This window comes from Pleurodeles waltl, chromosome 5 (assembly GCF_031143425.1).
Source record: "Pleurodeles waltl isolate 20211129_DDA chromosome 5, aPleWal1.hap1.20221129, whole genome shotgun sequence".
Lineage (NCBI taxonomy): Eukaryota > Metazoa > Chordata > Amphibia > Caudata > Salamandridae > Pleurodeles > Pleurodeles waltl.
In genome coordinates, this window is record NC_090444.1 from 704483999 (window position 1) to 704507175 (window position 23177).

Here is a 23177-nt window from a genome sequence, read left to right on the forward strand (position 1 = left end):
GCACTCTACAGCAGTGCACACTACACAACTGCACACTGTCACTGCACTGTACCTGCATTACTTTACTCTATGCCACTCTACTCTACACCATTACACTCAGACACTACAACACTACTGTCCACCACTGAACTCTATGCCACTCTTCTCTGCAATACTCAACTCTATGCCACTACACTATATGGCACTATTTGTTACTCTGCACCACTCTATACTGCTCTCTTTTGCACCACTCTCTGCCATGCACTGTATGCCACTCAACTCTACTCTGCACTCTATGCACATCACTCTGCCACTTGACTCTACCCTGCGCCACTGCACTCTGCATCACTTAACTCTGTCATTCCACTCTGCACCACTGTATGCCACTCTACTCTGCGCCACTTCACTCTACTGTGCGTCACTCTAATCCATGCCACTGCATTCTACAACGTTGCATTGTATGCCCCTGAATTCAGTGCCATTACACTCAATGCCACTGCACTATACGCCACTGTACTCTGCAACACTATACACCAATCCACTGTACTCTGTGCCACTCTAGTGTATGCCACTCGACTCTACTCCACACTATGCTACTCCAGTATACAACACTCACTGCCACTGTGCTCTACAACACTTAGCTCCACTCTTCGCCATTCCACTCTACGACACACCCAGCAACTCTCCTCTATGCCACTAATTTTTTGCGATGATGAATAGCAGCCATGCTGGTGTACAACATGGCTAAAACACATTGGCAAAGCGAATAGCTCTTTTCAGAGGTGAGACGTATTGGCTTTTCTAGTGCTTGTCAAATGTGCCACTGCAGTAAGATTTGAAGAGCAACAGGACATCTTGCAGCGCCGTCTCCTCAGGCGATTCCTATTGCTAACCACGTTTTCTGTTGAAAATGCAGAACACAGTTGAATAATCATAAAAAAATTATTTTGTTCTGAATTTTGAATCAACACAAACAGGAAAGACATCCAAGTGAGTTACTCATCTGGGTGCATTTACTTTCTTGCCTTACTTTTATTTACACTTGCTACCCTGATGGCTTAACCCTTATTGGAACATAGTACTTCATATTCTTTAATGGGTTTATTTTGGCATTTTGCAATTTTTTTTTAAACCTTTCCTGTGACAGTGTGCCTTGTGGGAAAGTGACATAGTAACAAAGTTAGACGTTTATGCCCATGGCATAGAACACTTTCAACCTTGTCCATCTCCCTGTGCTATTTCTGAAATAATTCTATGCCTGCCACATTTTGGAAAACGTCGGCGTGACAACGGTCTCAAAGTACTTCCTATCCGTTCTTTATTACAGCATTGTATCTTTGCTGCCGAGGCATAGATTGGTAAACCACTGACTAGAGTACATAGAAAAGGTGTGGGCCTTTCACAGGCACTATCGCCTGGAGCTGGAATGTTGGGAGCAAGCCACCCAATCACAAAGCTCTCTTTGCCTCCATGTCTAACGTTCCCGACCCGCAGTGGGATCAATCTGTCCCTGGCATCTCTCATCCTCTGTCTCAGGTGGGCAAATAGTGAACACTTCAACAGCTGCCTCTCACTCAAATATTTGTAGGAGATGGCTCCATTCTCCTACAGCGCCCCATCAGACTCTTTTCAAGTACTTCCGGGTCACAAACAAATGTCTAGTCTTCTCTCCATGCCTTTGCGTGGGCAGCCCAATCAGGCACAGAAAAACAACAAATAAACATTTACTATTTTTCTTTGGCTGATTAGGCAGCCATTTGAAAAGCCTTGGAAGCGGGCAGCTTTCTCAGCATGAGCGCATGTTAGCCCACGGCAGCAGAGGAAGCTACTAGCTCGTGTTGGGGAAGAAGGACGCCATATCGCCTTATTGTGTGTAGAAGGCCGCTTTATTGGAAACAGGTGCACTTACAACCATCAATTTTACCCTTGGCCTAGCGCCTCATAAAACTAATACCTCACTATACATCGAGTTATCCTATCATACCTCCCCTTCCCCCTCCCTTTGCATACCACATGGCCTCTAATTAACCTTTCATTGTACTGTATCATTGCTAAAGTCCATTGTCATATCCATAGTCTCCTGCTGCTTCGTACCCATTGAGCGTGCAAATCCGCAAAAAACCCTGAATGTCTGCCACATGCTGTCTGAGTTGTCCTGCTGCCGTCCAGTCCTTTTCCACCTGCCAATGCCTTGTCGGTTCTGCCGTCCCCCCCCCGTACTCATAGCCCTGTGCACTGTTTCAGTTCCCGCCACCAGAAAAAGGAACTACCTCCTTTTTCTGCCCCACCCCCACAAAAGTAGGAGGGTGTCACCACGAAAAAATACTTCATCTCACCGTTCGCCTAACAGAGCTTTCAAGACTTCCCTCACCTGGAGCAGGTACAACTCCATACCCATGAAGGATAGGTGTACTCCGTCGTCCCTAAAAAAACTCACGATCCTCAAAACGAAGATCCTCATGCTCCAACACCAAAATACCATAGGACTTGCAAAAAACCTTCATCTCTTTATTAATCTTACGCCGAGCCTTCTCAATGGCTCCTGGCTTGTGTGCCCCTCTCCAAATCCTACGCGGTCCAAATCAAATGACAACCGTACCATTGTCTCCGTATTTCCAGCAAGTCGGCCTCCATGGCTTTCAGCACATCCAAACCCGTCCTTTCAACCAAATCATTCTCACCCAAATGGATTAACAAAACATCAGGGCAAGACCCCCGCCCTTTTTCCGCCTGCAAGGTCCGCAATAATTGATCCCATCGCATTGCCTCTTTCCCGCACCAACGCACCCTATAACGCTCTGTGTCCAACCCTAAATTAACCCCCATGGCTGTGCGCCCTGCTTGTCATTGTTCCCACTTCACAAAAGAATGTCCGAAGAACCAAGTGTAGAGGAAAGGTGTCTATTGACCAGACACCGAACCTGCAGCAGGAGAAAAATATGTTAATATTCATTCTCCACACCAGGACCCCCACATCTCACATACCGCTTAAACGCATCTGATCTCCACATCCCCAACTTCATAATTCGCCCTGTCCGCCAGCCCCGTAACCCAGCCTCAGTCGCCATGCCAATACGAAAAGAATGCGTACCAAAGCGGGATGCATCCTGCCCCAAATAACGCAAACTTGCTCGCAGCACTGCTAAAAGCTGGCGCGCCGTTGTCCTACTCCCATTGTGATGCTGGAACACCTCCGCTCCCCCATGCCATCCCCGTCTTAGCGCTCTACCCAGACTTACCGGGCACAACTCCGACACAGGATACCGTGGCAACACCACATGAGTACCCAAACCGACCTGATCTGTCTTCGAACTCCGAAGCCTCAGAAGTACCGAAGACTCCTGAAATTCCACGTCAGCCCAACGCAAACCAGGCTTGTGTCCCAACCCCAAAAGCTCTGACACCCTGAACGCCCCGAAAAACAACCAAGACATCAGCGTCTTGAAGAGGAGAGATTCTTGCACGTCATAACACACCGTTTCGAGACTATTCACGACTCTTCTTAAGAGCCTCAATGAAATGGGCTGTCTCCCGTTGCCTCTTTGTCCTGCCTCTTTTTCCCATCCATCAAGAATCCGCTGGCCGAGTTCACCAGCGGATGGGGCGTACCCCCAAAATAATTTTCCCCAGAACGCAACGCCCGCTAACTTCCCTGCAATTGTTATCCACGACTGGCGTCTCTCAACCAGCGCCATGATAAAGCGCACCACGTCCTCCACTCTCCCTTGTTCATCTGCATGCTACCTCGCCCCTGACTGCCTGAACTCCCTCCAGGCCCGCACATACGCGTGTCTAGTAGATGGAGCAAGAGAATTCAAAACAAACCTGAACATCCTCTCTTTCCCACCAACCATAAAGCCACTGGCATCCTCGTTCTGGACAAGATCTCGCCCGTAACGAGCCCATGGAATCGGTCCCACTGTGAACGAGACAAAGCATCAGCAATGTCATTGTTCACACCCGGCACATGTCTCGCCTTAAATCGAATATCGTGACGCAGGCAATGCAACACAACAACGCGCAGCAACCGCAGTAACTGCGGATCGCGAGCCGACTGCCTGTTCACTACCTGCACCACCGCTAGGTTGTCCACTCTGAAAAGCACTCTTTTATGTTCCAACAACGACCCAAAATTACTGCTGCGACCACTAATGGGAACAATTCCAGGAATGCTATGCTCCTCCCCCCTCCCGTCCATAACGCCGGCCACGTCTCCGCACAGAACTTCCCTTGCCAACACAAGTAAAAAACCTGAAGCCCCCGCTGCATCTGAAAAAATCTTCACATCCCACTCCATTATTTGCCAAGACCGTAAGGGAATACCATTGAACTGCTCCAGAAAAACGCACCACATCCCCACATCCTCAAATCCTCTTTCACACCCACTTTAAGCTGAATGTGATGGTGTGGCAACTGCTTCCCAGCCAGGGAAAGTGCCAAACGCCTGCAAAAAGTCCGACCCGCCCGCACAACCCGGCACGCAAAATTCAGATGCCCGAGCAATACCTGCACCTCTCTCACCGTAACCTTATTTTTTTTTGTACCATCTGTGAAATCGTCAGAATCATACTCCTTTGTTTGTCCAGTGGCAACCTAGCATCATACTGGTATCCAACTCGATGCCCAAAAAAGTCAATACCGTAGCAAGTCCAACTGTTTTTTCGGTGGCCAGGGGCACACCCAGGTCCCCCATAAGGTCTTGGAACTGCCGCAAAGTGACCGCACAATGCTCCGATTCCGCCTGTGCCACGAAAAAGAAATCATCTAGATAATGCGTAACCTCCTTATGTCCCGTGACGCAAGAAAAGATCCACTACAAGCAAGTACTGAAACGCTCAAATAAAGAGCAAAAAATGGAACAACCCATCGGCAACATCTTATCCACATACCAGCGCCCTTGAAATTGAATCCCCAGCAGCTCAAAATCATCTGTGTGCACCGGTGACAGGCGAAAAGCAGACTTAATATCTGTCTTAGCCATCATGGCCTTCTCACCAAAAACTTCCACCAAGCCAATCGCGATGTCCACTGATGCATAGGATACCCTGGTCAAGTGCTCCGGAATGAAATCATTGACCGATCCCCCTTCCGGCCACGAGAGGTGATGAATAAGCCGAAACTGACCAGCCTCTTTTTTTGGGACCACATCAATCGGAGAAACAATAAGTTTATCCAAAGGCCCCTCATCAAACGGACCCTCCATCCTACCTTCAGCAATTTCCATATCCAACTTCTCCTGCACCAATGCCGCCCTGCCCGCGATCGATTTTAGGTTGTCCGCCCAGCAACGCACCCACGGACCCATGTACTGCAACCGAAAACCTTCAGCAAAACCACTCAACAACAAACTCGCCATGTCTACATCATCGTATTGTGCCAGCCAAAAACGCAGCCTGTCCAGCCTAACCGGCGTACGAGCTCTTTCCCAGCGCACCCTGAGCACCTCGGTATCTGCTTGCTGCTTGGTTCGCGGAGCTGGCATACCGCGAGCATTCGTGCCGAAATTTGCAATATTCCCTTGTACACAGCCCTTTGTTGTAATCCCAACAAGCCCCTGACTTGACATTCCCTGAGGTCCCCGTTCCTGTGGTGCCATTAGCCGCTGTCCCTGCCGCACCCTGGGTGGGGCGATCCCGAAAGGGCCGGTAGTTGATGGGGAGGCCACTAGCCGTAAAAACCGTCTTGCCGAATTTAGCGGGACCCATAGTATGCTGCCATAAGTCAGCATCAATTTCGCCCCACAAAACAGAGTCGTCCGCTGCTAAAAGCGCTCGAAACTCCTCATCATACTGTACTCACGCGTAGCCGTCATAATTCAAGTGGGCCTTCCTAATAACGTCCATGTATTTCAGCAGCCCTTTCTGGGAAGCGCTCGCAATAGACACTGGCATAAATCAAAAATGCCGCCATCCAATTTTCAATAGTTGCCGGTATCCTTGGCCGCTTAGCCAACTCATAGTCTTCTTCCTTCGACCCTTCTTTAGAGAGCACCTCTCTATGCAGTAACTTTAGCATTTCAACATACTCTCCGCGCCAAATCTTCTCCTTTGTTGCCAACATCAGATGCGACCCCAGTGGCTTAGCTGTACCCATGTAGGGAAGCTTTTTACCCTTTTCCCCTCCTGTACCAGTACCTGGGTCCGCTTTTTTGTCCTCCTTCTCCCACAGAGGCGCACTCAGACCCCCCGTCTCACCAGGCCCCACACCTACATCCGACACATAAACCCCTTTATGCAGGCACTCCTATCCCTCTTCCACTTTTGCCTCCACTGAAACCACAGGGGCAGGCCTCTTACCTGACAACAAGGGCCGGTGCCGCTCCTGAGTCACTCACCCTTTTCGAGTCCGTCTGTCCATCGTCATTGTGGTGTCCTGAAATGACTGAACAACATTAGACACCCCCCCTCACACCACCATTCATCCTCTGCACTCTCCCTCAACTCTCCTTCCTCCATGCTGTCCTCGTCACCCTGAAGATCATCCAACCGTGGGACAGGCTCCACAGGCAGGACGTCCCCCAAATCCCTTGCCCGTGCGTTACCCATCTTACCTCCGGGGTGCACCACCACCTTACCCCATGAGGCACCTCTCCGTAACAGTGGTTCCGAGGTAGGTCGCCGCTCCTCCACGGGTGCGTCACCAGGGGGCGCAAAACCCACTCTGCCTCGCCGTCCCCGCGGAGCAGCCATACCTCCACCAACCTCAGTATTCGCTGTCCTCCTCCCCGCCATCCGGCTAGCGGCTCGTGGCCCCGCCTTCACTTCGTCCTGGGGTGTACGGGCCGCCCCTGCCCATCCCAGGTCCTGCTGCCCTGCCTCGTCGCCCTGTCGTGAAATTCCCGTTGCCCCGGTTAGTCCTTCGCCGCGTACCGCCTGGCGCCCCGTACCTGCCTGTACCCTAACTTTCTTACCCTCCTCTGACCTAAAGGGCCCCACGTCACGTAGTGCCTGCTTCTGAAGGCACTTACCTTTTCCATGAGTGCGGAGGGGAGGACGTACCTTTAGCATAATACTGTCCTCCACCTCCACTTGCTCATCCTCCTCACTCCCCTCCCACAAAAATGGAGTATTAGCCTGAGCCCTCCAACTATCCCCAGAGCCCTCCCCCCTTCCCCAAGAACCATCCTCCGACTCTCCCTCCTGTACCTCTTACTCCAACTCCTGCCACTGGGAGCCATCATCCTCAAAATCTAACATGAGCCCTTCTGGGCTGCTGGCCGGTGAAACCAGCTCCTCTGAAAAATCCCGAATGAACAAGGCCCCACCCCATTCCCCTCCCTCCCGCCCCCTGCACTGGTGCCCTCCATGGGGCTGTCCTCCCCAGAAGAACTGTGCCCATTACCTTGCCCGATCACTCCCTACTCCTTATGGAGTGGCCTACTCCGCCCCTGCCACACCTCAACTGTGTAAATGGCGCCTGCCGCGGCAGCCGAGGGATCCTCACCCCGTCCCGCGCCAATCCGCTGAACGTCCGTGCCTTCCTTTTTCCTAGGGGACTCACCTTCTTCACTCCGGTCACGTGGCGCGGAGGCAAGCATGCCATGACGGCTGCCCCCACACCGCTCGCCGCCTTCCTCACGGGCCGAGCAGCCGCTGCTGCACCTGGCCTCACTAAATCCAAGCGGCCGGCCTCCTCCAGCAAGCGGAGCGCATGCTGTACCTTAGCTTCCGCTGCCATAACTCTGCAGGAGAAGAGGCACTCTGGAACGAGAACTCCGGCCGACGCCGCACCAGAACCCAGGCAACGACTCTGCACGCAGAAAACGGGTAACACGAAACGGCGCTCGCCTTCCTTCCTAACTCACTCTCCTTCTTTATTTATTTATTTTTAACAACCCTAAAAGACCAACTAGCAAACTTCTAGCGACTAAAACACCTAACTCGAAACTACCACAAAAACTGCTCCAACCTACAAAAAGCTGCTCCGACCTACCCGGGGCTTAATGTAAAATGCCGCCTAGGGCACAAAATGGCTCCCTACTAATACCTCCCGCCATAGCCCAAAGTGCCTAAACGGCGCCCAGGGCTATTCCACTTCCCCAAACACCCCGGGGGTGGGGGGGGGAATAAGCCGTAAATCGGCCATCCCTCCCTGGGACCTCCTTCTGTACAGTTCAAGGAGCAAATAGCTTGAGAGCAAAAGACGGCTATCTTGGCACACTGACAGTGGAGGCGGGATACATACCTTACGGTGTTGACATGTTTTGCACACATTGGTTAACAGGTATGGGTTACAGGCTCATGTCCTAAAGGAAGTATACGGCGGGACCTAGCTCGGAACGTGATGACGTGGACTTGTGTGTGTTTGTCTGTTCATCTAAAGCTTGATGCACTGGAAGTCTACATACGTCTTACTGAGTGGCAGCTATGTTGAGTGGAGCAGGAGTGGGGAGATGGTCTTTGTATAACAGTGCATCATCTTCATGCACAGAATAGGACCAAAACAATTTGCTTCAGCTGGCAGGTGAAATCACATCTCCCTGGGTTAGTTTAGACCGAGGGAGCTCTTTGGAGCCTTAACTATGTAAGACAGCATTGGATCCCAAAGGAGCAGTAGCAAGGAGTTATGTTTAGAAGTGTTGATGTGCAGTAAATACCGTGAATTGTAACAAGTGCAACCAGTTAGCGCGGTTTCCAGGCAGTGCTTAATTTGTGCTTGGTGTTTCCGATACGGAGCACCGGCACTTGTTTTTGAGGACCGGTGCTTAATTTTCTGCCTCAAGCATTTACTGCGAGCAAAAGACTCATATGGGAAAGGAGGAAGAAAAAAACGAAAAAGCGTCACAAAGGGAAAAAAGTAGAAAGCTGCAAGAGTGGGCTGAAGGGGCAGGAAGTGGCTGTAAATGGATTGAAGAGGTCCGAAGTGGCCCGAAGTGGCTTCAGGATTACAGTGCCTCAGTATTCCGTGTTCGCACATTTAATTGCAGCAGCTTAAGAGGAGGGCTTTGAGCACCGGCACGTTTTTATTTACAAATTAAGCACTGCTTCCAGGCTGGCCTCTGGATGGTTGCGGTTTATGTTCTATTTTTTTAATAAATGGGGTCAGATAGTGCATTGCCTTTTACAGTACATTTACCATACACATTTGCTAAAAACCTCATTGGCTCTGAAAGAGCAGTCATTTAATATTCTAGTCATTTTGCAGTGTATCAAACAAGCTTGACCTTTCCCTTGATTCTTGTTGGCTTGCTTTCCCTAAGATAATTTTGAGAAAATAACAAAATGGTGTATTTTGTTGGAAAACAATCTAAAAAGCTGTAAGTGATGCAGGCTTTTTATAAAATATATTTTCAAATGACCTATGCTACACCCCAGCACATATTTTAACATCACTTTCTTAGATTATTCAACCCTGTTTATAATGCAAAATTTCCTTGGGAAAGTCCCTGTGGGAAACTAAAATTAGACACATTTTACAGTCTTTTAGACAGTGTAGTTAGACAGATGATGAGCTATACTAACCTTACAGATAATGGTTTCTTTCAGAAGTAGTGATTATTAGTCCAATATCTGCTTTAAATATATTTTTGGAAAGGCAATCATTTGTCTTCAAAGGTGAATATGTACCTTTATAAAATGCATTCTTTTTGTTATCACATCCACATTTTTCATGTTGGACAAATACATTTAAAAAAAAACAAAAGTATATATTGGAATTTTCACTGCTAACATGAGTAGGTTATGCCTACTATCACCATCTTATGCCATGGATGCCTGTGGTCTGCCAAAAATTACCACAGTTGAATTATCGACAGGGGTACACCAGTGGTGGATGATAAAATCCAATTTATGAGCACAATAGACAATTACCATCTCTGTGCTAAGGTCAGCACCATTACCGCAGGCAAGCCCTTAATACACACACTTGCCACCATTGTTCCAGAGCCAACTTTATAGCAGTTGTGGGTCATGTGTCAGGGCCAGCAGTTTGCCAGAGTTGGCCAACATGTAACTGTGGATGCCTACAGTACATCAAGAAGGACCTTCAGTATGGCAAAGCCAACACATTCAAACATATACATGCATGCACTGTCGTACGAGCACTCACACCATAGACTAACACAGATACATACACACCAGTATCTGAACCACATATGTATTTTTAATGACATTGTGGTGGCTTGCTTCATAAGTCCTGTTTTAGCAGCATTACCCCTTTCCCTCAGTCTTCCCTTCCAACCACCTTTAGTTGCATTTGCTGAAACATGGCAAGCACTGTGTCACATGTACAATGTGATTGACACTGCCGCTTGTGACTGGACCTTGCGTTATCAATCACACTAAATCTTCTGGCAGACACAGCTGTTGGTGAAGAAGGTGTAGCATACCATGGTCCGTTAGAGAGGTGTGGTACTTGTTTACAGGACCCTCCTTGTTTGACCCTCCTCTTAAACATGACATTGTCAATCATCACTGTAACATACACTACACATGCATGTCAACTTGGCCAAGTATGGAATGCCACCCAAACAGACATGCACATCCTTGGTGCGGTATTCCTCCAAATATTTTGTCTTCACTCCCTAAACATGGCTGAATTAGTTTTTGTTGGCATTTGACCTCTGTGCACTTTACTCCTGCTAACTAGTGCTAAAGTGCATGACCGCTCACCTTAAAACATGATAAAACTGGTCTACCCCTAATTGGCACATTTAATTTACTTGTAAGTTTCTGCTGTATGCTACTGCATGTACCCAAGGCCTTCAAGTTAAATGCTTCTTGAGGGCAGCAGCACTCGTTTTGCTACCCACTAAACTAGTCTTTTAAACCTGTCTCAGGCCTGCCACTGCACCCTGTTGTGCAGTTTTAAAACGGACATATCACGCTGGCAAAATAACCTTTTTCCAAGCCTAAACCTTCCTTTTTCATTACTTATAATTAACTAAGGTAGGCCCTAAAACCTCAAAGGGAAGGGTGCATAGTTGCATAGTGCTTAAAAAGTAGGACATGTGGGTTTTAATGTTTACTTGTCCTGACAGTGAAAAAGTACTAAAATAATTTTTCACTTTTGGAAGGCCTATCTCTTCTGTGGGATAACACTGGGTTACCTTATTTAATTAAATAAGTGTTAACTTCAGATAGGGAGCCAATAGATATATGCTGTTTACACTCCAATGAATTCTAATTTTTAACCCACTTTAATGGTGAAATCAAATTTTAAGTTACTGTTCTGACATTGACACTTTCAGAAGGTTGTCATTTTCTTGTCCCATCCAACTGTGCCTTTCGGCCATTGTCCTGGTTCACATGGCTATGAATGCCTCAGCTGTTGGGAGTTGTGTATTGCTTCCAGACAGTGAGACAAATGGGCTAAGGTGCCGATAAGATGGGCCATCCTGATACGGTGGCTTGGGAGGGGCTGTACCCAGCCTCACTTACACTTCAAAGAGCTTTGCTACAGCACACACAAAAGAACCCAATACTGGCCTGCCTGCCTTTTATCACCTTACATAGTTTAGAGCCTGGGCCAAGGGAAGCTAATGAACTGACCACAACTAATTTTGGGGTAGTACAAGAGAGTCCCCCACAGAAAGGCTGGCACCAGGTATAAAATAGGATCTTCAAAACCACTCTTCAGAACACTCCTTGACCTGTGGAAGATGCAGAAGAAGGACTTTAATACTGCTAGAAAGACAGCCCTTTTGCTTGAAGGACTGCCTGTCTGTCTGAAGAAGGAAAACTGGACCTGCTTGCCTTTATCCCAGGCCATCCAGATTGACGTAAAGGGTCAGTTGGCTGACCTGTATGAGCTACAGTGACACAACAAGCTTCCAGAGGCCTCCCTCTGACTGACTGGCAAACACTGGACCTGCTTGAGCCCTGCTGCTGTCATCTTCTGGAATGAGTCCTGATCCCCAGGAGGTGCCCCCAGGTCCTGGACTCTTATCTGACATCATTGAGAGGCCCCCCCCCCAAATAAAAAGGTAAAAAAACTGAAGTGTGTGCTCCTCCTGACTCTGAACGGTCCAGATCGCGCCAAGACTCTGAAGCCAGTGACCACCGCCAGCTCACCTTGCCAGCGACTGTCCGCAATACTCGACTGTCCGCAATGCTTTGCGAAGTGAAACCTGCACTTGCGCTGACAGTGACCATCCGCAAATATCTACCATCACAAGGCTCCAGTGACAACGAGCTGTTCGCCCTACAGCCGTGACCATCTTCGACACTCGACTTGCTCTTCACACTGATCATCGCCTCCTCCAATGAGAATTTAACCTTTGTGCCGAACTTGAGCATGTAACTCTTCAGGGGACGTAACCTTGTCCTTGTAACTGTCCTGCGCTCCATCGTTGTTGTCCGAAACTTGTGACTTCCCCCCAGTCTGGTGTGACCAAATAACTGCGAGTTTCGCTTTTTGCTTCTAGGAGCAGTTTCCACTTTAATCTTTAAAATTCTACCAAATTGAAATGCCAGTAGCTGCAGTGCAGTGGAAACTAGAAGTACTGTACCATCGACATTTAAGGGATGAAAAAACAATTGCAGAAATTTAGGAATTCGAGATCCAACTGTATCGTAACTTCACTGTGCAATGAACTCCTCAGACACTGTGCAGTAGATGCACAATGCACTGAGAGCAACTTACTTAAAGATCCTCAACATTAGCAGCAAGAGAAGAATGCCACTATTTCATGTGTTTTCATGGATGAATACCCCCCCTTATCCAATACATTGCTCTTGAAACCTGCTGTTTAGAGACTTTTTCCCGAATATGGGATGGTATAGTTCCACATTCACTCCAACAACAATCCTATTAAAAATACTTGATTGAAAGTATCTAGAATTATGACTCTATCTCACGAAATATTCTGTGTTTTTAATGAGTTTGTGCTGTCCTCAACAACAAAGATATATGTTCATTATGTCAGTATTGTACTTGAACATTTGTTAACTATAGTTAAAAAAAGAAATGCAAAAATGTATGCGTGAATACTGGGTGAATCCCAGATCTTGCTATTCACAATATATTAACAAAGTTCCTACACTCACCATTTAATAAAACATTACAGATCTCATTCACCCTGCGATTTGAAGCAGTAATATTCTTGATTACCTGGGTATGTTTTTCACAGGATCATGATTATGGGCAGTAAGGGCCACTAGCAAAATTTCCTGTAACGATTTTATGCATTTGACTCATCATCCCGCTTAGATTGGATGCAGCTAGTACCTAAAGTGCAGAATACATTGGATATTCTGACGCATGGACCCCACTACACCGTTCTGTGAATGCTGAATTTATTAATTAACATTTTTATATATTATGGGTTAAGAATTTGCATAGAATTAGGCTAACGGAGAAAATAATGTGAGACTTGGAAAATGTGCCCGCTTGAGTGGCCGCTATGAAATACGTAATGCATTTATTCAATGCATTATATTATTAGCTGAAGTGCATGCATTAAGAAAATCGTGATAGTATGTCATGTTAATGATTTACATTATGTGTTTAGCTTTATTAATTATAGGCCTTAAGTTAGCGCAGTTAGGGCTTAGTCTTCACAGCTTCATATTAATCTGCAATGTTTAATAAAATTGTGGGAATGTATGTCCAGAGAAATCAATGCATTTATTATCCATACTGTGTTGACCAAACAATAGCAGATGTCTTTGACTTTCTCATGAGAACTGCTTGCTAGAATGTCTTGTATTAGAAGTCGCACCTTTGTTTAGTTTGATGCGTGAGACAGTGATTTTCCCAGGAACCAGCAATGGATGCACTGACTGGAGTACGAATTGCTACAAGACGGTTACCTGACAAGTCTGACGATGTGAACAGGAGAAGAGGAATCAATCATCGACATGTGAAAGAGAGTTTAGTTATATCTTAGATTTGGGTTTCTATTTCTATTGGACTAATTGTAAACGTATGATTTTCTGACCAATGACAAGGTGGAAAGTTCTTTAGGACATTTTAACTTAGCCCGACTGTACAGAGGGAGGAGACTTTCATTCTATTCTGATTTTTCCCTGTAGTGGTTCTGTTTGAGGAGCTGAACAGTTCCTGATGACTTTATTTCTATCTTTGACTTTATACCTTACATTTTCTAATGCTGAATGCTGATCCCTTAGATATTGTTTCTTAAATGGTTCAGATAGCTTAGAGTCCCTGTCTCTGAACGATCCCCTTTCACTGCCCGTTGCTGAAGCTGACCGAACAGATGTCCAACTGACGAAGATAATCGCAGCTTGCTGATCCATATGAGGAGAGGTATGGCAAAATGCTATTGTCCTTGTTGTAGGTTTTAATCTTTGTTTCTAGGTACCAACCGCTATTTTGATAGAGCCGTAGTTAGATGTTTTTCCAAATTAATTTTAACAAAAAATTTTGCATGAAGCCCAAACATGCTATTGTAATCAGAAGGCTAGTTAGGGAGTCCTAGAAATGGTAACAATTTGCTCTTAACAAATAATTGATGTTGTTCAACTGTTGCATCTAAATGTATGTCATTTCTATTACGCAGATATTCTTGCTATTCATTTGTACTGTGACTCGAGTGCTTAATTGCTAATGATTTAGTTAAGTTGAGATTCTTTAGAAGATTTGGTCAACCTGTGTTATTCGTGTATGTTTACCATTTGGTTTTGAGACTAATTTATGTGACATTAGCATTGTTAATATTAGGAAATAAACTTTGAAATGTTTACATAAAGGTGTAGTTATTCGTGGCCAAATGGGTCATGGTGTGTAAAGATCACTGACTCCAAAGAGTATTTGATGATGCTTATTGATTATGATGTGATTGCATTGTATTAAGGACTTATGGTGGAACCACTCTCAGCGTAGTCAAAAGGTCTGTCGAACCTCTAACGCGTCCCCTTATAAATTAACAGTAAATGGCCAAATAAGGACAGACGCGCTAACAGTTCCAATTATACAAGAGATATCAGAGCCGTTTTACAGAGACACAGCTTTATATGCAGCATATAGTTCTGAAACTGACACACCAGGTCATCTGATCCCCTGAGACCTATTAGCTTGCATGCTATTGAATACTGAGGACAAGGCACTTTTGGATAGAATAAAAACAGAACATTTTCTTTAGAGTGAGTAGGTTATTAGGTGTAATATTACTCTTGCTGCTTTTGTAATAATACGCCAGTGTAATCGGATCAGCGTGGGAAGTACAAAAGTAATAAAATGATCCAAAGTTGCAGAACATATCCAAGCAACTGGAAGCATTGAATGGAAAAATTGGTATTTTGTATTATTTGATCAGGAAGGATTCAGTAAATCTTAAGATGTTTTCTACAAATTTGGCCACAATTTTTTAGGGAAGACCAGGAAACCATGTTTGGCATTTCAGAAATTGTGTACAAAAATCCTCCGGATGCATGTTTGTATAGGTGAGAATACATTGCTGACCCCTTATTTGGTTTATTCGCAGTACTCGATTATGGATTACTTGTTACTATTTTATGGAAATTCTTTTCATAAGAAGTTGGAATGCAGATTTTTGGACTGAATAACGTGGCATGATAATGGCTGGTTTAGTATTCTTGTGCCATTATGCAGTTTACTACCACATGTTCCTTTGTCACGATGATAGTACGTGTTCCGTAGCTGCATCAGTTTCAAACATTGTGCATGAGAATTTAAGTTGTAAATAGGAATAGAATCAACAGATTATAAACGCATTGAATTGAGGCTTTGCAGACATTTAGGAACACTGATGGAATAATTTATTCACGAATGTACTGGTAGCCCCGACTCTGCTAACGGCGATTTAGACCAGGAATATGGACCGGTGTCAGCAGGCAAAAGAGACAATCTACAGAGTGAAAGGGGCCTAAAGAAATCCAACAAGATATGGAAAGCACGGGTTAATTATAGAGAGACCATACCAGAGGTGGGAGGGGCGTGGGGGGCACCCATAGGGCATCCACACAGTCCTGGCCACCTCCGAACTTGATGTGTTAGAAAAAAATGGGCCTAGAAGTCGGGAATGCGGGGATCGGTGTCAGACCGCTGTATCATATGCGTTTTCCCCATTTAAGGGACCAGTTGTAGAAAAAAAGGTGCTGGTAATTCGAATGGCAATCTCTGTAATGAAGAGCTTTCTGTGTTAGAGGTATTGATTGTGCCCTCTCTATGAAGTCCAATTCGTTGTTCATGAACTGAAAACAAGCACACCGAGGACTACGAAGGAGACTTTACTTGCTGACTGTCACATTTGTTGGAGTGGTGTCAATGGCAAAGGAAGACAATGTTAAACAAAAATTGGCAAAACCACGAGCTTTAGCTGGCAGTCGTTAGGCTTTGCCAAAATGTTTTTTTGTGCGAATCTTTATTTGTTATGGTAGCTGCCAGGACCCTTTCAATTGATAAAAAAAACATTGGCTAAAAGCAACACTAATTTTTGGTCTCAGAAAGTACACATTGCCACAGTAGGTCCCTGGCACAGAAGGGGACTGCTTTGTAAGTGGACTTGCTCCTTGTGAAACGGTGGAATGCTATCACTGACAGTTCAAGTTAGCCAGTGGCTGAAGTGAGCCTATGTTACATGCCGTAGTGGGCGAAAAAAAGCTGCAAAACTTTATGGTTGAAATACCATCATACAAAAATATTATTATAAAAATACTGAAAAATTTAAAGTTGACACTAACGAATCAACAGTATAACTAGAATGAGCAAAGCTAATAGATCTGCCTTGGCAAGCTGGCGTGGTATAGCTTTTTATTTTTAGTTGCAAGCATTTATCACTAAAATAAAAAAGTAGAAAAGAAAGAATGCTGCCTAAATGTGGCAGCTGCAGGCTTGCATTAAAATGTTAAAATAAAAAATAATAATAATCACAGCATAGAATTTTTAACAAAAAATAATGTTGGTGCTTCCTAGCTGGCACATGTACTTAAAACTGATTTAGAAACCCTTTTCCGTTTTAATGCACATCACAGGAAAGTATGATTCTTATTGGCATATAGAAAAGGTACTGTTGGCTTTGAATTACTGTTACCCGAAGCAATGTGTGCCAACGCATAATGGGTCCTAATAACCTCTGCCTAAAGGCATAGTTTAAACACAAGGTTAATTAAAGTAGGATTTAAAAAGGAAAGGAGAAAAAAACATTGGCAGAGTTAAGTATTGTCCCACCAGCCTGGGCACTGAAGTGTTCTTTCTGGCGGATGGGCACATGGAAAGACAAAATGTCATTACGTAGACTATTAAAAAAACACAGGCTGAAGGAGGCTGACCCCTTGCTTTGTGGTGTATGTCATGGTGCAAGTCAACAAAATATAAATTACATTTGAATGGGACCAGTGGACCAAGGGGGCTGATCAAAAACCATTGTATGGTTATTTCCTTAAATTTTGTAATGATTTTTTTAAATATAGGATGCTGTTGATATAGCTAAAGCTGTCTACTGGCTATACCTAAAAACAGCCAAATAGGCAATCATAGACCCTGAAAACAACGGAGAGCATAGCATGTTGTTTCCTGGTTGTACCCAGATACCTGTTGCCGTCAACTGTGCTGCACAGAGGGAGCGGAAGAAAGTGCTATTGAAGCACTGACCTAAAGGGCAGCACATCAGAGATGCAGAAGTGTTCCGCCAATGACTGCCTCCATTTCATGTGTCTGACCACCCTATTCTAATCCAGGATCGGTTGGTGATGGAAATAGTGTACCATAAGGAGACTACTTTATTAACATAATATCGATTATATTGTGCAGTCAGCGGTTCGGGTGTTGCACCAGGGTAAAACTGTCAGTATTTTACTGCTGTTCCTCTAAATCTTTCCAGCAGTAACTAGCTCACATGGCTTTTCCCAAATCCGCATTTGTGGCATTTCACAAAATGCATTTTCACGCATCTGGAAGCTAGCATCCACACGGCCTGGACAGTTGTCAAGTATGTTTTTTGAATGTCCTTGTGTGTATCACCTGTACAACTAATGCAACCCTTTCCAAATCCAAAGAACATGTTTTCCAGAACATACAGTTAATTCAATGTGTGGAAGTCCTATATGATGCCAAAGTATTATTTCCTGTGTTCCCTTCCTTGAATCGAACTATAATGCAATGCTGCTGTGGTAGTGTTGAATCCCAATTCAAATGGCACCATATCACCTTGTCAGTACTTTTTCCTATGATTGGCACACACCGAGGTAATGCAAGTGATGTACTAGCATATAATACACACTTGGTCTGGAGTGGCATGCGCACTTGGCACCATCAATGTATACATAATATTTTGCAGAACAGATAACTCATGAAAAGACCATCAAGCAAAATCAGGTTGTTTGAACCTCAAGCTCCCAATCTTTGCTCATTCTGCTTAGATTTTGATAAGAGTAGAGTCTGACCTCCGATGTTCTGATCATACTTTAATTTAGAGTATGCAGGTTATGCAAGTTTTGTTGCTGTTATTTGTTCTGAAACTGTATGCTTGGAGTCTAAGGGAAGCACTCACCAATTGTGAGTCAAGACATGTATCTTGGCTGCAAACACTGACCCATCCTTGTTTTTATATTGCAGGAGAAACCTTCCTGGGGACAGACAAAAAGCTCTTGATGTCATGATGCCTCTGGTACAATATGAAGACCAAGTGCCTTCGGATATGTACTGTCTTGTTGGACGTATCTATAGAGATATGTTTTTTGATTCTGGCTTCACGGACACAGAGAGTAGAGACAAAGGTGCTACCTGGTAATGAATAAAACATTTACTTTGTGTATATTTTAATGGTTCATGGTCTCAAATAAGCTGACTCATGTTGGTTGTGCCGGGCTTATAAATTACTAATAATACTGACATGTTTAATGGAGAAAATGTCCAATGTGAAATCTACACCCTCCCTGAATAAGATTCCATATTTTCTCTATTTTTAAATGTCTCTTTTTATGTTTGCTTATGTGATATAGTTGTTAATTGATGCTATTTTGATGAGTATGCATTTTTTTCAAGATATATGTGAATTGTTAGTTTATAGTTCTGTGTGGTTCTCTATTTGTTTTCAAAATTGATAAGTAGACTTTCAAACATAATAGCCTTTGAGATCGATTGGCTTTGCCAGTGGTTTTAGCAATGCTGTACAGGATCCCTGATGCTGTGCAGCATAGCTTTTAAAAGGGGAAAACAAATCAGCATTTCCAGCTGGTTGCGTCACTTTTTATAGGGAAGCCTCCTTTTCCACGCAGTATTTACCACGCAAATGCCTTTATCACGCATGCCTTTACCACACGAGGCAAATATAGTTTAAGTATATATATATATATATATATATATATATATATATATGTGTGTGTATGTATTTCTGATTTTAGGTGGGTAGTGGTATAGGGGACTAAGGCTACGTTTAGGGTTTAGGTGTGGGTAAGGGTATAGTGTGTTAAGGGTACTTTTAGGGTTTAGGTATAATCGTATAAGGTGGTAAGAGTATTCTCAGGGTTTGGAGTGGATAAGAGTATAAGGTGGTAACTGTATTTTTAGGCTTCTGGGGTGGCAAGTGTATAGGGTGGTAGGAATATTTTTAGGGTTTACAGGTGGGTAGAGGATCATGGAGGTATTTGAAGGGTGAGAGGTGGGTAGGCATATACGGTTATAAGGTTATTTTTAGGGTTTAGGCTTAGGCAGGGGACTAGGGTCGTAAACATTTTTTAAGGTTTAGGGGTTGGTATGGGAATAGGGTAATAAAGGTAATTTAAAAAAGGGAGAGTCACTTAATAAAGTAAAAACATGCATTTATAATTTAATTTAAAAAAATAAAAATAAAATGAATTTAGTATATATATCAGGCCTCAAAAAATCATAAAATTGTTACTAGACCTGCAAGTCAAGTAGGTTGAATAATCTACTTGACCTAACTGTGATGTAATTGGCCCAAAATCAAGTCTCAAATTGTGTGATACTAGGCAAATATTTTATTTTACAGTTACCTTTTCCTTCATTCTCACATATGAGTGCACCTTCAAATATTTGAGTTCAGCATTTCTGCTGTACAAAAAACGTCTTTTGTTTGGTTAAATAGACTAAACGTTTGCTCTATGTATAATAAGAATCTCGCCCACATATAGGGTACATATGATCGGTGACTTGTCTTAGTTTACTAATAGCATTGCCATCAGTGCAGAAGTATTTCCTAGGTTATGTTTAGACACTCACTTTTAATAAATATATTACCAAAGCATGATGTGGTAGCACACTGTCATTTACGGACAGTAAATTTCCAAGAAATGTCCACAAACCTCACTAATTTGCAGCTTTACTGATAAAACTATGTAGTGTATTAATAATCTGTGAAAACTGGGTTTGAGGAAACATATTTATCATTTGCACTTCACTGAGTAAAGTATTACTTGTTCTCATCCTATTAAATATTTTTTCATCACACTGAAGAACAGAAATGGGCTTTCACAGCCACTGGCATGTATTTTAAAATGTTTGTACAGTTGACTTCGTTATTTAAATGTTGTGTGCTAGAAAACACCACACAGCCTTTCATTTCACACCTTACAAAATCCTGGAACTCTGCTGTCAGAATGAAAAAAGACAAACTGACTTTTGACCTCTATCTCTGAACACAAAGCAAATGTAGCAAGAACTAGATTTAAATATGTCTTTTTTTATTTTAACTGAACAGAACACTTATCTTTGTCAACTCGCCAGAAAGGGCGAGTAGAAGCTAAAAATAACTCGATTTGATAAAACATTACTCGCCATAGCGAGTGTTCCAGTAGATTTCTCAAAGTATATATATATATATATATAACGAAGAACAATTCCTGTAGTTCTTTCTGACTCCACCACCCGAAGCCAGTGCACGATTACGGGCACAGGACCCGTAAATAATTATAAAATAAACTGAATAATCAGACTTTGGCACTCCAAACAACTTGAATGTTTACTTCAGGCTGTTACAGTCTTTCAGTGAAAACAAAATGTCGACTTGCGATGGCTGCGTGTTTCAACCATTGCGGTTTTCTTCATTAGCCCAGATCATTAAAGAGGCCCCCTCTCCCTTAGAAAATATTCCCTTTGTTTTCCTAGTCATGGAAAACAGATAATTGTATAAAAGAAATACCATGAAAACCCAACCAAAAACATCACAATAAACCAAAATCCTATGTATTATACAGGTATCTAAATCAATATCATATACATTTCAAAATTCTGTTTTCAAAGTTCAATTCTAAAATGAATTTAGATTTTTTAACAAAATATACTAAACTGCATGGCATAATAGTCATCACAATTTCTGGCCAAGTGGCCATTTTTTAACCATCTAACATTTGATATCTTCTAAATACACTCCATCAAATTCAGATCTTATTTGTAAGTATTCTCAGGAGTACAGGACAACAATCGAATGCAAGGTTTAAGTAATCCCAAAACCCCCAACCAAACTAACATTAGGATAATCCAATCTACGATTCCAATAAAAATGAAGTGTGACACTATTTGCATATTAAAGCAAAATACAAACGCTGTGGGAAACTGGAATGGCATGGGCAGCAAAAAAACAATGGATTAAACCCAGATCTGTGACTGGGGGTGAATGTTTGACAATGTTCAGCATTCCGTCCATCACTTGTTGTTTTGCATTTGTCGCCCTAAGTGGGAAGGGTATGCCCAGACGTGGGTCCCGTGCTTCCCATGCCACTGGATTCAAGCTAGCCTGGCTGATGAGGGGTGAAACCCCGAAACCGGTCCCAGGATGCTTGTTTCCAGTCCAGGGAAGACCTGGCCTAGCAGTTCGGGCTGGACTGTTCCCATGGGGAACAGGGTCAAGACTGATTTGCATATGGCTGGGTCCAAACTGGAATGGCATGGGCAGCAAAAAAACAATGGATTAAACCCAGATCTGTGACTGGGGGTGAATGTTTGACAATGTTCAGCATTCCGTCCATCACTTGTTGTTTTGCATTTGTCGCCCTAAGTGGGAAGGGTATGCCCAGACGTGGGTCCCGTGCTTCCCATGCCACTGGATTCAAGCTAGCCTGGCTGATGAGGGGTGAAACCCCGAAACCGGTCCCAGGATGCTTGTTTCCAGTCCAGGGAAGACCTGGCCTAGCAGTTCGGGCTGGACTGTTCCCATGGGGAACAGGGTCAAGACTGATTTGCATATGGCTGGGTCCAAACTGGAATGGCATGGGCAGCAAAAAAACAATGGATTAAACCCAGATCTGTGACTGGGGGTGAATGTTTGACAATGTTCAGCATTCCGTCCATCACTTGTTGTTTTGCATTTGTCGCCCTAAGTGGGAAGGGTATGCCCAGACGTGGGTCCCGTGCTTCCCATGCCACTGGATTCAAGCTAGCCTGGCTGATGAGGGGTGAAACCACGAAACCGGTCCCAGGATGCTTGTTTCCAGTCCAGGGAAGACCTGGCCTAGCAGTTCGGGCTGGACTGTTCCCATGGGGAACAGGGTCAAGACTGATTTGCATATGGCTGGGTCCAAACTGGAATGGCATGGGCAGCAAAAAAACAATGGATTAAACCCAGATCTGTGACTGGGGGTGAATGTTTGACAATGTTCAGCATTCCGTCCATCACTTGTTGTTTTACTATTTGCATATTATGAGGATTAACCTATATGAACATAAAGTTCCTCATCCTTGTTCAAACCCCACAGATGTCTGCTGTTGAGTTGAATTATGTACTCGAATTCCATTCTTGTCAGGATCTGATCCCTATCACCCCTTCTTGGAGTTAGCTGCACCCTGTCAGTCCCAAAAAATGAAATTTTTTCAATTTTCCCTTCATGTACCAAATTACAGTGGCGGGCCACCGGATAAGATACATCATTGTTTTTGATGGCACGCCAATGTTCCAAAATACGTTTCTTCATAGGAAAAATTGTGCTTCCCACGTATCCAAGCCCACATGGGCAGGTGGTCACATAAATAGCAAAATCGGAATTACAATTCAATAATTTTTTTATCTTGACTTCCTGTCCTGTGGGTAATAGGTGTGTTTTGCAATTCACATTTAGTTTGCTGATGTTACCAAGTATTTTTCTACACACTAGTCCAGTTTCAGCTAGTATACAACCTTACTTTGCTGAGCAAAGCAGAACATGAAGGCACACTTAGCTAGCTGCTGCTTTGGTGCATGATTTCCATACTATGAGGGGTCTGTTTCCTTCAAGGTTGGGAGGATCCACCTCCAACTCTGAGTGGTCCCTGTTGCTTGTCAAGCTCGAGATGATTATGTTGTTTTTGCCTCCAGACCAGAATGTATAATTTGGTAACTGATT

The 23177-nt window shown here is 44.1% G+C and overlaps 1 protein-coding gene across 2 annotated transcripts in view; it reads left to right on the forward strand.

The window, feature by feature from the left end:
* MAP3K5 (mitogen-activated protein kinase kinase kinase 5) overlaps positions 1–23177 on the forward strand; it is a 759411-nt gene that overhangs the window by 306424 nt on the left and 429810 nt on the right. For both annotated transcript variants that reach the window (XM_069234653.1, XM_069234652.1), the window contains exon 7: positions 18457–18627. In XM_069234653.1, coding sequence (XP_069090754.1) covers positions 18457–18627 — 171 coding nt within the window. The remainder of the gene's footprint in view (positions 1–18456; positions 18628–23177) is intronic.